The following is a 15,132-nucleotide window of genomic DNA, read 5'->3' on the forward strand; positions in this document are numbered from 1 at the left end:
GTAGGTGCTCAATAAATACTTGTTGAATGGGGATATTATTGAAAGTGTTTGAAAGAAGATTGGAAGACCTCCAAGTATAGACCCTCTAGGTAAGGTGAATAGTTGTTCTATAGCCTGATCAGCAATAGAACAGGCTTTCCTTGGGGGCATTTACATTCCTTCCATATCCATAAACACTATTTTCAATAAAGGGAACGTAGGTCTTTTTGCCAAATTATACCCTCATACCCTGGCAGCCTGTATGTGATCATTTCCATAGCTTTAATAAACCCCAATCGCCACCTGGTGGGAGGGCAGGGATTCACATGTGGCACCTGGAATGAGTTTTCCTTCAGGGGGCAGTACCTGTAATGAACTTTGGTCCTGACCTTCTAGAAAGTTGGCAACCATTGAAAACAAGATACGATTGTCCTGAACTCTCTTTCTGTTCAGCTTTGTCCCCAGTGGGAAGTTAAGGCTCTACTCTTCCATTTCTTCTTAAAAAACAGAGTCAGGCCAGATTACGGGTGACACTGACAAGGCCATGGGAGCGGTATCCTCCTGGTGGTGGCCATGATGCTCTGTACCTTGTAAAGCTCTATACACATCCTATCCATCACTCGCCATCAGGATGACCCAGAAGAGGTAGACTGTAAGCGACTGACTGGCTGAGAATGTATTCATTGAATAAGCCTTTCAAGATCTTCATGAACTAGGCAAATGGATTCAAAAGTTTCAAGAGTACTACTTAATTTGAATAATTACAAATTATGCTGTATTGTTGGTACTCTGGTTCAACTGGAACCTTTGTAACAATGATACTGTAGATGTTTTCATTTTAGGCACGCTACACTCATTGCTGTGTGGACTTTAAAAAAAAAAAAAAGGACAATTCAAGATAGCTTACTTTTCTCCCCCCTAGGGAGAGGGGTTAATTATGAGCCATTTGGTCGAAGTCAGTGTTGTAAAATAATGAGTTTCAACAGCACCTGTTACTGAGTCCTATAGATTATTATAACTTTTTAAAGAGCTATTATTATTTTGACTAAGCACAAAGCATCAAATTTTTCTGTTTTAATATTTTTAATTAAAACATACATTCAGAAAGGTGCATAAGTCTTCAGTGAATTGTCACAATGCAGACACACCTGTGCAACCACCACCCAGGTGAATAGAACATACCAGCATCCTTGAAGGCCTTCCCCGAGCTCCTCCAGATCCCTGACCTCTCTTCACCAGGGGTAAGCCCTATCATGACTTCTAACACCATAGCTGTTTTGCCTGGGTCTTTTGTGTGCATGTGTGTTATGTCACCTTTTTGCCTGGTTTCTTTTGCTCAATATTATGTGTTCAGCCACGTTGCTCAGAGAAGCTGTGGTTCATTAGTTTTTGTTGCTGTGTAGTATTCCATCGTCCGAAGAGCCAACAATCTGTTTACAAATTCAACACTGGTAGAGATTTGTTTTTTTTCCAGCCTGAAGCAATTACCAAAAATGCTCCTATGAGCATTCTTGTTTGTGTTCTTTGGTGTACATATACACAGCTTTCCACTAAGCATATACTAAGGCATAAGATGCTCAGTCATTGAGCATGCACGTGTTCAACCTGGGCAGATAATGCCAAACACGTTTTCTTTTCTTTTTTTTTAAAGATTTTATTTATTTATTTGTCAGAGAGAGAGAGACCGCACAAGCAGGGGGAGCGGCAGAGGGAGAAGCAGGCTCCCTGCTGAGCAAGGAGCCCGATGCGGGGCTCGATCCCAGGACCCTGGGATCATGACCTGAGCCGAAGGCAGATGCTTAACCAACTGAGCCAGCCAGGCGCCCCTCAAACACGTTTTCTAAAATGGTCATAATGATACTCCCACTACCAGAGCGTTAGGTCTGGTTGCTCCACATCCTCCCCATACCTAGTATTATCTTTTTAACTTTAGCCATTTTGGCAAGTGTGTGTGTAAATATATATATATTTTTTATAGTTGTGTATATATGGTTGTTATGTGTATATAGCTGTATTTCACTGTGGTATTAGAGTACTGTATTTTAATAAACAATTAATTGTGTTTCCTTTTATAGCAGAACAGGGAGAACCATGTACGATTTCATAAGGGTCATTAAAATGTTTTTGGTAATGAGTGCACATCATCTTGTTTCCTTTTAGGCCCATCTCAATGATCAGTCCACGTCCCAACCAATACAAAAACAATAATACTGACATGTGACACATCCATCTGACCCATCTAGCAAACAAAAGGATTCATCTAAGATGTCCTTGAAACAAAACAAGGTAGAGAAATAGTCAATGACTATAAACAATAACAGAAAAACAACCAAATTTTTAAAAACAAAGTATAAGTGGTAGAATAACTGACTGTTACAGTTAGATTCATCTAATTCAACCAACTCAAAGCCAAGAGAGGTTAAATGATTAAGGCCCAGTTCTGTTGCAGACAGAGCCAGAAGTAGAATTCAAGTCCATACACCCTTAGCCTTTTATAGGATATGCAGAATTTTAGTCGATGGACTGACTTTCTGAAATCTGAAATTTCTTTAAATTTAATTTCCCAAAGTTCAGATTAATTTCATCAGTGCACTAAGTTAACCATGAAAAAGACCCCTATGTCTTGTTTGTTTTTTTAAGATTTTATTTATTTATTTGAGAGAGAGAGAGGGTGCACACATGTGGAAGAGTACAGGTGGTGAGGGGAAGGGGCGGGGAGAGAGGGAGAAGCAGACTCCCCAATCCCAGGACTCTGCGATCATGACCTGAGCGGAAGGCAGACACCTGACCGACTGAGCCGCCTGGGCGATCCCCACTATGTCTTGTTAAAGAACAAAGTTCAGCTGAGTAAATTGAAAGAGCTAATTGGCTTTATTTAAGACTCAGGAGTCAGCAGCATCCCATCTAACAAATAGGAGGCTGTTCCAAGGAGTTGTATAAAATGGAAGGCTTTGATAGGCAGAATGGGGTGGGACAAGGAAGTTAACTAGCAGAAGAAAAGAAAGGATGGTTTCAGGCAAGGTCACCTTCCCCTTGGGGAAAGGGCAGGGGGTCTTGTGCAGATTACCTCACTGGGGCCGATCTGGAAATTCCAGCATGATGAGTTTAAAACCCAGCGAGGCTGAAACTGCAGTTAGGTTAGACATGAGGTCTTGGTGACTCCATTTGGGGCCTGTTGTTTCTTTTTAACAGTCCCCCCCTCTTTTGATCCAACTCTCAGCCTAACTGAGAGATGTGATCGAAATTCAAGGCATTAGCACCACTCTCAGCTACAGCTCTAGTTCTCGAAGCTTTCATTCATCCTGGGTTTTGCTGACTCTCTGTGGCACTCATGAGTCATGACTTCAGGCTCACAGTTTTTTAGTTGGTCATTCTCTTTGCTCCTTTTCTGTCATTCCAGCCTCAGGGAGATCATTGGCTTGGTGCTTGGTGGCTGCAAACATGCATTTAAAGCCCTTAGGAGAATACAGCACACCAGGGAGGTTACTGTAACTATAAGCAGGATAATTCCCAACATTGGGAGCGCACTTCAGGGCCATGGTCCCCAAGACTGAACCAAAGAATGACCCCATTGAAGAAGTCACCCTTTGAAGCCAAGTGGCCTTCTCGGAACTCTTACATAACTGAGTTGCAGCTTCCGCAGAAGTGTTAGTTCAGGTACAGCAGGTTCTGTTGGCCCAGCTCAGACACCCCCTTACTCCGAACGCTTTGGCCAGAGACTCCAAGGATCTTTGCTGGGCAGCTAGTGTCTTAACAACAGACTCTGCAGGGGCTCCAAGAGTTCAGGAGAAGTTTCTAATCATATTCTCACTTGTATTTACTCCTAAACCCGGGGTCAGTCAGGGTTTTAGCATATATAAGAAGGGAATCTCCAAACCTGAAATAAAAAGCCATCTTAAGTGCCTTATAGAGATGGGTGCTGCTGGTGAGCTCTCTCAGCGAGTGGGGGCGGATCTGGTCTAGATAATCGTGGGAACAGAAGGGTCCAAATGCGCTAAGATTCACACAGGTAAATGTGTCTAACTGGGTACATACTTCTAAGTGGGGGATGGGGCAGGGGGAGGGGAGGATTGACATTGAGATTCAAAGAGAAATTGGTCCCGGGGAGGATCTCTTGCATCATGACAAATCTAGCGATCTGAGAGTTAACCAATCCCCTCTCAAACTTAGCAATGGCCTGAGGGATACAATGAGGGCATCATCTCTCCAGGCCAACGCCAGAGTAAAGAAAAGAAAAAGGAGAAAGGGTTTCATGTTTAGTTTAAGTATGAGGTCTTGATCCAGCATCTTGGGTGAAGGCAGTCTACTTCGATGTCAGCCACTTCTCTTCCTTGTCAATTCAGTTTGTAGGTCTGTATCATCTGCCTAGGGCCTGATATCAGGTGGAGCGTTCTTTATCAGTGAGACATGTACCCAAGGCTCAATGTGTTCTAGTTTTGCAGTAGATTGTGTTCGGGAGCACTTGGGAAGCTCCCTTCCCATGAGGCACAGTGAGGCTGTCCTCCTCTGATGACACTTCCAGAAGACCCGGTTACCAGGCTCTAGACTGTGACCAACAGGATCCCTTGAAATGGGATTCAGCAAAGCTTCTTTAATCTGCTGATGATATGCTTAAACAGAAGACATAAGCATAAGACTTACTGTAGCTGGACATCCTAGCATGAAAGTTGTGTATCTTCAGCAGAAGGTTATATACCAATAGACATTGATCTACCAGCGACTATCTTGTATAGAGTGACTTTCCCAAAGGGAGTACTATGAACAGTCAGCAAGACCAAAGACAATACTGTGGGCCATGGAAATCCAGTGGTGTCTGCAAGTTTAGACATTTTAAGTTTAAAGGATCTCTCTAGTTCTCTCAACCTTACCTGATGATTAAAGGGTGATAGGGACAGTGGTAATCCCAAGAGGTTTGCAAGGTGTTTGTTAAGGCTTATATGATTTGCCCAGTGAAGTGGGTACCTTGATCACTGGAGATTATAGAAGGTATACCCCAAGTGGGAAACACATTTTCCAACACTTTCTTGGCCACTGTGAGGACATCAGCCTTGCGACAGGGGAGGTCTTCAGCGCACCTGGAAAACACATATGATAACAAGAACATATTGATAACCTGTACCAAGTGTACCAAGTGGTAGCTGAATGAAGTCCAGCTGCAGGCATTCAGAGGGTCCAGAGGGAGGAGATCTGAGGCTTCTCAGGACAAAAATAGTTTGCCAGGATTGTGGCCGTGGCAGGTCAAACATGGCTGGTACACTGTTTTTGCAATTTTATAGAAGAGTCCCTACCAATATCTACTTATAATTTAGGTCATCTTAAATGTCCTAAGGTGGGGGAAGGAATACGGAAACCGAAAAGTGGAGTTAGGTTTAGTTCCAGCTGTTTGTTTCATTTATAGCCATTGTTCACCCATCTTAATTTCTCTGATTCAGGAGCAGACTGTTGCCATGTTACCAGGACATCAGAATAGCAAACATTTGGCAATGAAGAGCCATTTTGTGCAGAAGCAGAATGGACTTGGTCCCCATGAGCTACAATCTCATGCTTCTGCCTTTGCACGAGAGTCAGCCGAGACATCTCCTGGTACTCCGTGCTTTCAGGCTGAGCCTTAATTTTGATGACAGCAATTTCAGAAGTTAAAAGAATAGCAGAATGGCAGTAAGAAGATCATTTACTTTTTGCCCATTTTTGATTGAGTTCTCAGAGGATGCAAGAAAACCTCATTGGTCTCCATAACATTCTAAAATCACAGATGACTCCAGGGGCGCCTGGGTGGCTCAGTTGGTTAAGCGTCTGCCCTCAGCTCAGGTCACGATCCCAGGGTCCTGGGATCGAGCTCCACGTTGGGCTCCCTTGTCAATGGGGAGTCTGCTTCTCGCTCTTCCTCTCCTTCTGCCCCTCTTCCCCTGCTCATGTTCTCTCTCTGTCTCAAATAAAATCTTTAAAAAAAAATTCAACTTAAAAAAAATAAAATAATAAAATAAAATCAAAGATGACTCCAAAGGCATCCCAGCTATTCATATCGATATTAACAGTATGTGTTTCTGATAACTGGCACGCTCAGGTAAAGCATGGAGCTCTGCTGGTTGGGTGGATTTAGCTTGTGAGAGGTTTCCCTTTCCCAGCAGGTCATACTGAGTAATAACAGCAACAACCAGCCTGAAAATTTCCTTTTTCACCTCTACGGTATGACCTGTCAACAAACCAGAGTAGATAATGATTCGTTAAAGGGATATCTCCTAAGTCAGGATGAGTTGTCACGAAATGGAACTCCCTACCTCAGCTAGGAGGCTCACCTTCATCAGGTAGAGGTAATAAGAGAGCCAAATCAAGGGTGTTGCAACATTGAAGATGTAGATTAGATGGTGAAAGCAGGATCTCAGGAAGTTAGTCTATTTGCAGAGAAATGTGGAGTCAGTTTGGAGTGAAGATGACTTGGGACAAAGTGTGAAGTTTCCAAATAAACGCCATTTCCTAGGGTCAGATCTGCAGATGCTTGGGCTCACTCCACAGCTGCGGCTCTCACATGAAGACAGCTGGGCTAGGCACGAGCCACTGAATCACACTGCATGCTCTCATCGGCGCGTCTAGTACCATGTTCGTGCGTGAGCTTTCCCAGGGCTTGATTATCCCCGCCCTGCACAAATAAGGTGAAGGGTTTTAAATAGATGGCCCTGAGGCAGGTGGTTCTTCCAGCGCCTGTTTTAGTCTTATAAAAATCTGCTCATGTTTGTCTTTCCAAGCAAAGGTTTCGGGGACTGAGATTTTAGTTAAGTTTACAGAGTGGAGAAGTTAATAGAGAAAAATTAGGATCCCGTAGTCTGCAATAAATCCACAAAGCTGTCCCTCATTTGTAGGTCTCAGAAATTCCTGAATTAGCTTAATTCTTTTAGGAGACAGCTGAACTGCTTCTGAGCTTCGCTCATGACTTAGGTACTGAACAATGTCTAGAGATATTGTAGTTTTGCCTTAGAGACTTGGTGTCCCTTTTCAGCTAATTGTTACAGCAAATAGAGGACTCCTCTTTTGTGACTAAGCACAGCAAAAGGTCATCTACATATTACAAAAGTTTCGGTTTCCCAGGGACCTGGAGGGTACTTAAACCTCAGTGACGTTACTTGAGAGAAATAAGAGGGGGCCTTGGTGACCCATCGAGGCATAACTATCTAGGGACAGTGTCGATCGCTTCGGGTAAAGGCAAATAGATATTGGCTGATGATGTCTCCGCTGAACAGAGGTGCACAGCAGTGCCCCGGGCATCAGGTGGAACTTGTGACATAAGGGTGTTTGGGTTTGGAATGACTGGGAAACCGGAATAACCATCTTATTCATAGCTCTCAAATCTGGAACAAATTGCCCTCCCTACCCATCAGGTTTCAGGATTGACAAAATCGATAGGAACTAGTGCTGGGAATGATTAGCCCCCTGGGCGGTAAGGTCTTCTATTATGTACGGGTATGAGGCCTTGTAGGGCCTCAGGCTTGAAGGGACATTGAGGTAATGTAGGGAGAGGGTTACTTTTATCTGTCTGAATCTTTATGGGTTCTGTACTTCTTATTTGTCCAATGTAAATATTAGAAGCCCATGGATTTTTGGGCTCCTCCATTAAATTTGGGGACTTTTGTTGGAATTCTTCCTCTTCTGTGTCAAGGACAGACTCTAAGGAACATAAAAGATCAGGTTCAGGTTGGTCAGGAAATTCTCAGGTGAAGTCTCCATTGGAGGCAAAATGAATTAGCCCTTTTAATTCAGAAAGGAGATCCCTACCTAATTGTCTGGAACTGACTGACACAACAAAAAGGAGTGTTTTTCAGTAAAAGGCCTGAGTCATTTGTACTGGTAGAGATAAAAATTCTCTCTGAACTTTATCAGACACCCTCTACCCCCAACGATGGAAACCTCCTTTTTACTTTGAGGGATTTGTCATCTTGAGGGTGGGGTTTAAGGTAGAAAGTGTAACTCCGGTATCTATTAAAATGTGCCAAGGTTGCCCATTAATTTTAACTTTAGTTTTTCCCTTGGCTATTTAAGGGAGTTTCTGGTAATAGTCTAGCAGAGAAGCCCTCAGAGTCCCTTCCACTGTGTGAGGGGCTCTCCTTTGCAGGCAAGTATGAGGGCATTTAAGAAGAATTTGCCTGGGGACCGCCTGGGTGGCTCAGTCGTTAAGCCTCTGCCTTCCGCTCGGGTCATGATCCCAGGGTCCTGGGATCGAGCCCCGCATCGAGCTCCCGGCTTGGCGGGAAGCCTGCTTCTCCCTCTCCCATTCCCATTGCTTATGTTCCCTCTCTCGCTGTGTCTCTCTGTCAGATAAATAAAATCTTTAAAAAAAAAAAAAAAAAGAATTTGCCTGGGCGCTTGGGTGGCTTAGTCGATTGAGCATCTATCTGCCTTTGGCTCAGGTCATGGTCTCGGGGTCCTGGGATCGAGTCCCAAGTCAGGCTCTCTGCTCAGCAGGGAGTCTGCTTCTCCCTCTCACTCTCCCTCTCTGCTTGCCCTCTCTCTCTTTCAAATAAATGAATAAAATCTTTAAAATAAAATTTAAAAAAAAGAAGAAGAATTTGCCTAGGACAATCTTCCTGTGCCCCAGTTGATGAGAGCTGCAACCTTGATCTTTGGACCAGCGTTTTGCTAATGGACCCCTAGGAGGGTGCAGGGCTGGAGGCCCAGGTGTTGCTTTGGGTCTCTGCCCTTGGAGCTGTAAAGCTAATAGCTTGGCAGATTTTTGTTTGCAATCTTGCTCCAGGGTCCTTTCAAAATGCTCAGCTATAGTCACGAGTTCAGTCAGACTAGTGGCCTCCCATCCTATTTTCTGCCTTTTTATTGATCCACTAATCTCGGGAGATAATCCATGTACAAAGAGGGCAGCCAGAGCAGGCTGGGTGACCTTATTTATTGCGTGGAACCCCAAATGCCATAGAGAAAGGACTACACACAGGCTTTAAAGTCTGCTAGAGAGTCATCTTTTTTTTGTTTGCCAGTTTGTATAATAGAGCAATAAGGACAGGCAGGGAAGACTCTAGGAGTGGCTTATATGAAAGTTTGGCTGCTATTTTGTGAGCTTTTGCTGGTTCCTGAGATGTTGAAGGCCAAGGATCTCGAATATCATCTTTGGGGGTTTGCCATCTTGCTTCCTGCATCCAGTTTTGGGCTTCACCAGGTCATACCAACATCTCTACAAGCTGATAGAGAACAGGTAGCCTGGGGTCACAGACCCTGATAATGACTCTAAGTTCTTCAAAAAATGTTTGGGTTCCTCCCTAGTTGTAGGGCATTCTTTAACTATGGCCCTTAGTTCTGTCTTTGGCCAAGGTGTAAAGGGTACCTGAGGAGGTTCACCTGCAACCTCAAAGTTTTATTTTAAAAGGAAACTGTCTCATGGTCTCTTCAGAATGGAAGGGCAGTTCAGACAGACCATTAGTAAAATGTGGGTACTCAAGTAAAAAAAGACAAAGGACGGGGGCGGGGCGAGCGGTAGGGGTCACGTCCGTCTTACTATTTTTTTGTTTAAGGTACTTCTTATGTCTTTAATTTTTTATTAGCCTTTCGTAACAAGTCTTTTAATGAAGCTATATTGGAATCTTAAAGCCTTTTGAAAGTTTCTGCCCACCAATCAAAGTAGGCATCCCATTCTGTGTGTTCAACTTTGGATCCATTGCTCTCAAGAGTAATCTTGCCTAATCGGAATATTCCCTATAATGACCATTGTAATTCTAGGTTATTTTCAGTAAATATTTGCCATTTTGCTAGATATGTGAAGCTTCCTGAACTATAGTTCTTTTTTATTTTTTAAGATTTTATTTATTTATTTATTTGAGAGAGTGCGTACACGAGAAGGGGGAGGGGCAGAGGGAGAGGGAGAAGCAGACTCCCCGCTGAGCAGGGGCCGGATACGGGACCCAATCCCAGGACTCTGGGATCATGACCCCAGCAGAAGGCAGACACTTAACCAACTGAGCCACCCGGGCACCCCAGACTATAGTTCTTAAACATAAAATTAGCAGGAGTGCCGGGAGGTGGTGTGCTCAACTCTTTGGATATAAAGGATCCCATTTCTTAATTTAGCTAGGTCTTTGGACTTCCTGGAGCCAAACCAATACCGAAGAGGGCCTATCATGGGAGTCTTCTTGAGGTGGTGCATGCTCTAACACCCTTTAAATACTCCATTTGTGCCCACCAACTTTTTTGACTTCTGAGATTCCCATTAGCAACTAGCCCTTCTGTAATATTCACCTGTAATATTCCAATTCCACTGGACCCCGTCTAGCCCAAACTGGACCCAGTCTGACCCTGGACCCAGTCCAACTTTGGTCAGTAACCACCAACACTGTATGGAATCTGGGGACTGGGGAAAGATTTGAACCAGCAGACCCCAAAGAACTGCAGACTGATTCCAGACAGCTGCCACCAGCAGTTCTCAGTGTGGGATCTGGGGATGGAACCAAGGGCTGCGGTTTCCAATCAAACAGGGAAGTGTGGAAAGTCAGATCAGGAGCTCAAAGCAAAGAGAAAGGAGCTCAGAACTGAGAACTTACCAAGAGCCCTTGGGAACAGGATGAGAACGTGAAGGGTTCATGTGTGCCACGCCTCATGTGTTTCTCGTTCCCAAAGCTGCCAGAAGTTCTCTTCAATTCACCACTGCCACCAAATCTGTTAAAGAACAAAAATTCAACTGAGTAAATTAAATCATCCCACTGGATTTATTCAATGTTTCACGAACCGGAGCAGCATCCCATAGAAGGATGTTCCAAGGGACTATAGAAAATGGAGCACTTGGATATGCACAACTAGGGCAGGACAAGAGAGTTATTTGAAAAAGAAACAAAAAAAAGGATTGTTTCAGGCAAGGTGACCTTCCCTCAGGGGGAAGAGCAGGGGGGTCCTAAGCAGATTACCTCACTAGTGCTGATCAGGAAATTCCAGACTGAGGAGTTTAAAATTCCACTCATTGGAGAGGCCAAAACTACAGTAAGTATTAAGGTATTAAGTCCTTTGGGCTTAACATAAGTGACTCCATTTTGAACCTATTGTTTCTTTTGAACAGTCCATATTCTGTAATTATATAGCCATGCTCTCTCTCTCTGATTAATTAGAAGACAACTTGACACTGAAATCTAATCCCAGCAGAACGTGTTATCTGGCTATCACTCTTCAGAAAGACAAAAGCAGTCTGTGTAAATTCCCACTACCTTCTTTTCCTGCATGTCAAGCGTTCGAGTTTTCATAAAGCAATCCACATAAGTACTCAGCTCTGTTTTCCTATGAGGATTCGAGAAGGGGGGCTAGCTCCATAATGTGATAGCTTTTTTGTAGGAAGATGTCACCATTGACCCATAATCAATAGAGCGTAAACTTTGAGTTCTGACTCTGCACTGACCCATATGCATCCATCCAGAGCTTCTGGACAAATGGAACCCAACTGCAAACTTCTAGCCCCTGGCTAGTGGCCAGAATATAGCTAACTTATCCCTGTAAGGTTTATGGCTTGAGTCTCTGCTAATGGCATCAGCAAACTGGCTTTAGACTCTAAGTTTTACTCATCTTGATCTGGGAAATAAAAGTTCTTTCTATTTCATTGTGGCATAGTTTACAGTGCAGTATTCCCTAAATCAAAAGCCCCAAAATGGTGGCCCATGGACATATTTAGTTTAATTATCCGCTATGTTTAAAATCCATTCAAATTAATGCCAACATTTGAAATCTAGTGAGTTCACATACAAATTGAGGTTGTTGGCTTCTCTTGAAATGTCAAAAGCTCTCGCCATTCAGGGTCCACATTCCTGGCCCCAGCCAGAAGAGACTGAACCGAGTAACCTGCTTCAGTGGAGACCTGTCTCCCTCACTCACCAGTCTCCTATCCTGGCCTCTTCACTCCTTTATGCTGCCTTCCTGGCCCCCACAGGCATTGGAGTTTATGACCCCTGCCCTAATCAAATGGCCTCAAGCCCAGGTTTCTGCCTGGAGGCAATTCCAGACACGGCAACAACTGGAAGAATCTCCACATCTGGTTCCCTGCCCGATTGCTCAACCGTGGCCCCCGCCACGCCCTTTCCGTTGGCCGGATACTGGCACAATACAGAGCTTCACTGGCATACACTGGGGATTTCCTTCATTCAGAGAGATCTGGGATTTGTGTTATGCTCTAGGACCCTGATTCCCATTCTCTCTTCCCAAGTTCATGGGCAGAAAAATGCTGAGTGATGGGCTCTGACTTTCTCTCATCTGCAAAAAAGATTCAATCGACAGATAGGCAAGTTTGTTTCTTCTTTCAAACATCTGTATTTTTTCCTCCTGTATGTCAGTGCATTCGACAATGCTATTTAAAACTCCATAAATAAAGGCAAATGAAATTACAAAAATGGATCATCATTTTTATGGAAAACCAACTAAATAAATGTTTGGCTTAAAATGTCAGGCATTAGAGGACTTTAATAAAATACTGAAAGTGAGTTCCCTAGAGGAGATGAGCAATTCAAAAATAGAACGTATGAGAACAGTGCTAATTGAGACTTAAAATACAAATGGCACTCCATGTCCTAATGGAATGGGAACCATATTACCTGATCAGATGACACAAATCATGCAGTGGGAGTCTCTGGGGCCCAGTGAACCGCAGCTGTGTGGGATCTGAGGCTGTGGATGTGAACAGCACTGGTTCGTGGGAATCCACAGGAGAAATTAGTTCAATGCCATGTTGAACCACACGGTACAGGATTTAGGGTTGTAAAAGTTTCCCAGGATTCTAATAACAAGGAGTCGTCAGAACCTCGGTTGTCTCAACCACGGTATAGCACTGCAGGGAGGCTCGCAGTGTATATAGTGTTACTCTTGTCTGCTGGGCCCCTCTTGAAGGACCTAGGTGTTTGTTTGTTTGTTTTTTAAAGATGTTATTATTTATTTGACAGAGAGAGAGAGAGCAGGGGGAGCAGCAGGCCGAGGGAGAGGGCGAAGCAGACTCCCCGCTGAGCAGGGAGCCCCACGTGGGGCTCAATCCCAGGACCCTGAGATCATGACCTGAGCCCAAAGTGGATGCCTAACCAACTGAGCCACCCAGGTGCCCCTTGAAGGACCTAGTTTACCCACCCTCCCTTCTCTTGAATTGTCATTGGTTAATCTCATGCTCTTATTTTGGAGTAACTGCTTAGATATGTAACCCACCTGATGCTTTGTCCCTGAGCTGTGATGAGGTGGTCCCAAAAGGCTATCAATTCCATAGCTGCTTGAGAAATCTCTGGAGGGAGTTTCTGAGGCATGCAGATTCCAGGGCTTATTCCCAAAGACTTGACCCCATAGGTCTTGGTAGGAATCCAGGAATTTATGTATTAACCAGTGTTCCAGGGGATTCTGATGAATGTATGGCCCATGGCTATACCTTAGGAAATTTGCTATCTCAGAAGGCTGATGCCAACATTTCACAATTCCATCTCCAGCAACAATTTAAAAACTTACTTTTGATGAAATGTAAAACATATAAACGTCCTGGATTCATAATGATATGAAACCTCCCTGTCATTGTTAGAGGTTGTATTACTCTGCAATTTGAAAAATAAAGGAAAAGAAAAAGAATTTATCCTGCCTTTCCTGTATGAACTGTTCTGGGGATAACCAAATCGTGTTTGAGGGGAAGTTGTTCTTTTTTTTTTTTTTTTAAGATATTATTAATTTGGGCGCCTGGGTGGCTCAGTTGGTTAAGCGACTGCCTTCGGCTCAGGCCATGATCCTGGAGTCCCGGGATCGAGTTCCGCATCGGGCTCCCTGCTTGGCGGGGAGTCTGCTTCTCCCTCTGACCCTCCTCCCTCTCATGCTCTCTGTCTCTCATTCTCTCTCTCAAATAAATAAATAAAATCTTTAAAAAACAAAACAAAACAAAACAAAAAAGATATTATTAATTTATTTGAAAGAGAGAGAGCGTACAAGCAAGGGGAGAAGGAGAGGGTGAAGCAGACTCCCTGCTGAGTGCAGAGCCCCACGTGGGGCTCCATCCTTGGACCCTGTGATCATGACCTGAGCCACAGGCAGATGCTTAACTGACTGAGCCACCCAGGCGCCCCCAGGGAAAGTTGTTCTTTATAGAAGTCCAGCTAATAAATGCAAAAGGAATGATTTTTAAAGAATTTCTAATTACTATTTTTAGCTATTAATGGTATAAAGAATATAAGGAATGAACATAAGTGGAAGCTGAAGACATTTAGTAAAGGATGATGGCTAACTTTGTAATGGCAGGCTCACATGGACACCACCTGGACCCACTAAGGAAGCCTAGAAAAATGGCACAGTCGTGCCATTATGTGCCTCATGATGTGATGCACTAGGAAGTATGAAGTTTTCTTGTTCATTCAATTCAAATCTCATCAAGCCCATTTATAGAAAATAAAGAACCAAGTTAAATGACACCAAAGCGAAGCAAGAAGACAAATCCAGAATGTAGGTCATTTACCAGGACAAATGACCCAATTTCTATAACAAATCAGTGGTCAGGTGAGTAAGAGGATTGTTCTAGAATAAAAGAGACTTAAAGACATAACCATCACGTTTGGATTCTGAATAGAAGGAGCTAACCGTAGGGCTCCTAGGTGGCTCAGTTAGTTAAGCGACCAACTCTTGATTTTGGCTTAGGTCATGATCTCAGGGTCATGAGATCGAGCCCCCTTGGAGTCAGGCTCCGTGCTGGGTGTGAACAGCTTAAGATTCTCTCTCTCTCCCTCTCCCTCTGCTCCTCCTACCACACCCCTCTCTCCCTCTCTTAAAAAGAAAAAAAAAGCTAACCACAAAAAGACTGCTCTGAGACAGTCAGGGAAATCTGAGTATGGACCTGGTATTAGATGAGAAAGAAGAATATTGCTAGGTGTGGTAGTGGCATAGTTATGTTCAAAAATGTTTTTATTGATTAGAAATGCATACTGAAATTTTTACAAGTGAAATGACACAATGTCTGGAATTTCCCTGAAAATGCTTGAGCAAAACTAAATCCACTTAGGTGGATGAAAGGAGATTGGCAAAAAATGGCTAATTGCTGAAGCTTGATGTTGGGTACATGGAGCTTTACAATATTCTTTTCCCTATTCGGGGGCATGCTTGAAATTTTCCACAATAAAGAGTTTTTAAAAAAATACCTTTTGCTGTAGGCACTCACTCCTTAGGCTAAGAAGTCAAGAA

General features: G+C 43.6%; 1 protein-coding gene across 9 annotated transcripts in view; it reads right to left on the minus strand.

Annotated features, from left to right (window-relative positions):
• Nucleotides 1-2,602: 2,602 nt before the first annotated feature.
• The window catches only part of LOC118536288 (uncharacterized), a 34,426-nt gene continuing 21,896 nt past the window's right edge, over nucleotides 2,603-15,132 (minus strand). For 4 of the 9 annotated variants that reach the window (XM_078068598.1, XM_078068597.1, XM_078068600.1 and 1 more), the window contains 3 exons: nucleotides 10,512-10,626; nucleotides 4,942-5,054; nucleotides 2,604-4,589 (listed from right to left, as the gene is read on the minus strand). In XM_078068598.1, the coding sequence (XP_077924724.1) occupies nucleotides 4,345-4,589; nucleotides 4,942-5,054; nucleotides 10,512-10,552 (399 nt within the window). In that variant the 5' untranslated portion in view covers nucleotides 10,553-10,626 and the 3' untranslated portion in view covers nucleotides 2,604-4,344. Of the gene's footprint in view, nucleotides 5,055-6,275; nucleotides 6,617-10,511; nucleotides 10,627-15,132 lie in introns of all 9 variants that reach the window. The other 5 variants (XR_004917604.2, XR_013446342.1, XR_013446343.1 and 2 more) reach the window with 4 other exon arrangements.

The sequence above is a fragment of the Halichoerus grypus genome, chromosome 3 (assembly GCF_964656455.1).
Source record: "Halichoerus grypus chromosome 3, mHalGry1.hap1.1, whole genome shotgun sequence".
NCBI classification, from domain to species: Eukaryota; Metazoa; Chordata; class Mammalia; order Carnivora; family Phocidae; genus Halichoerus; species Halichoerus grypus.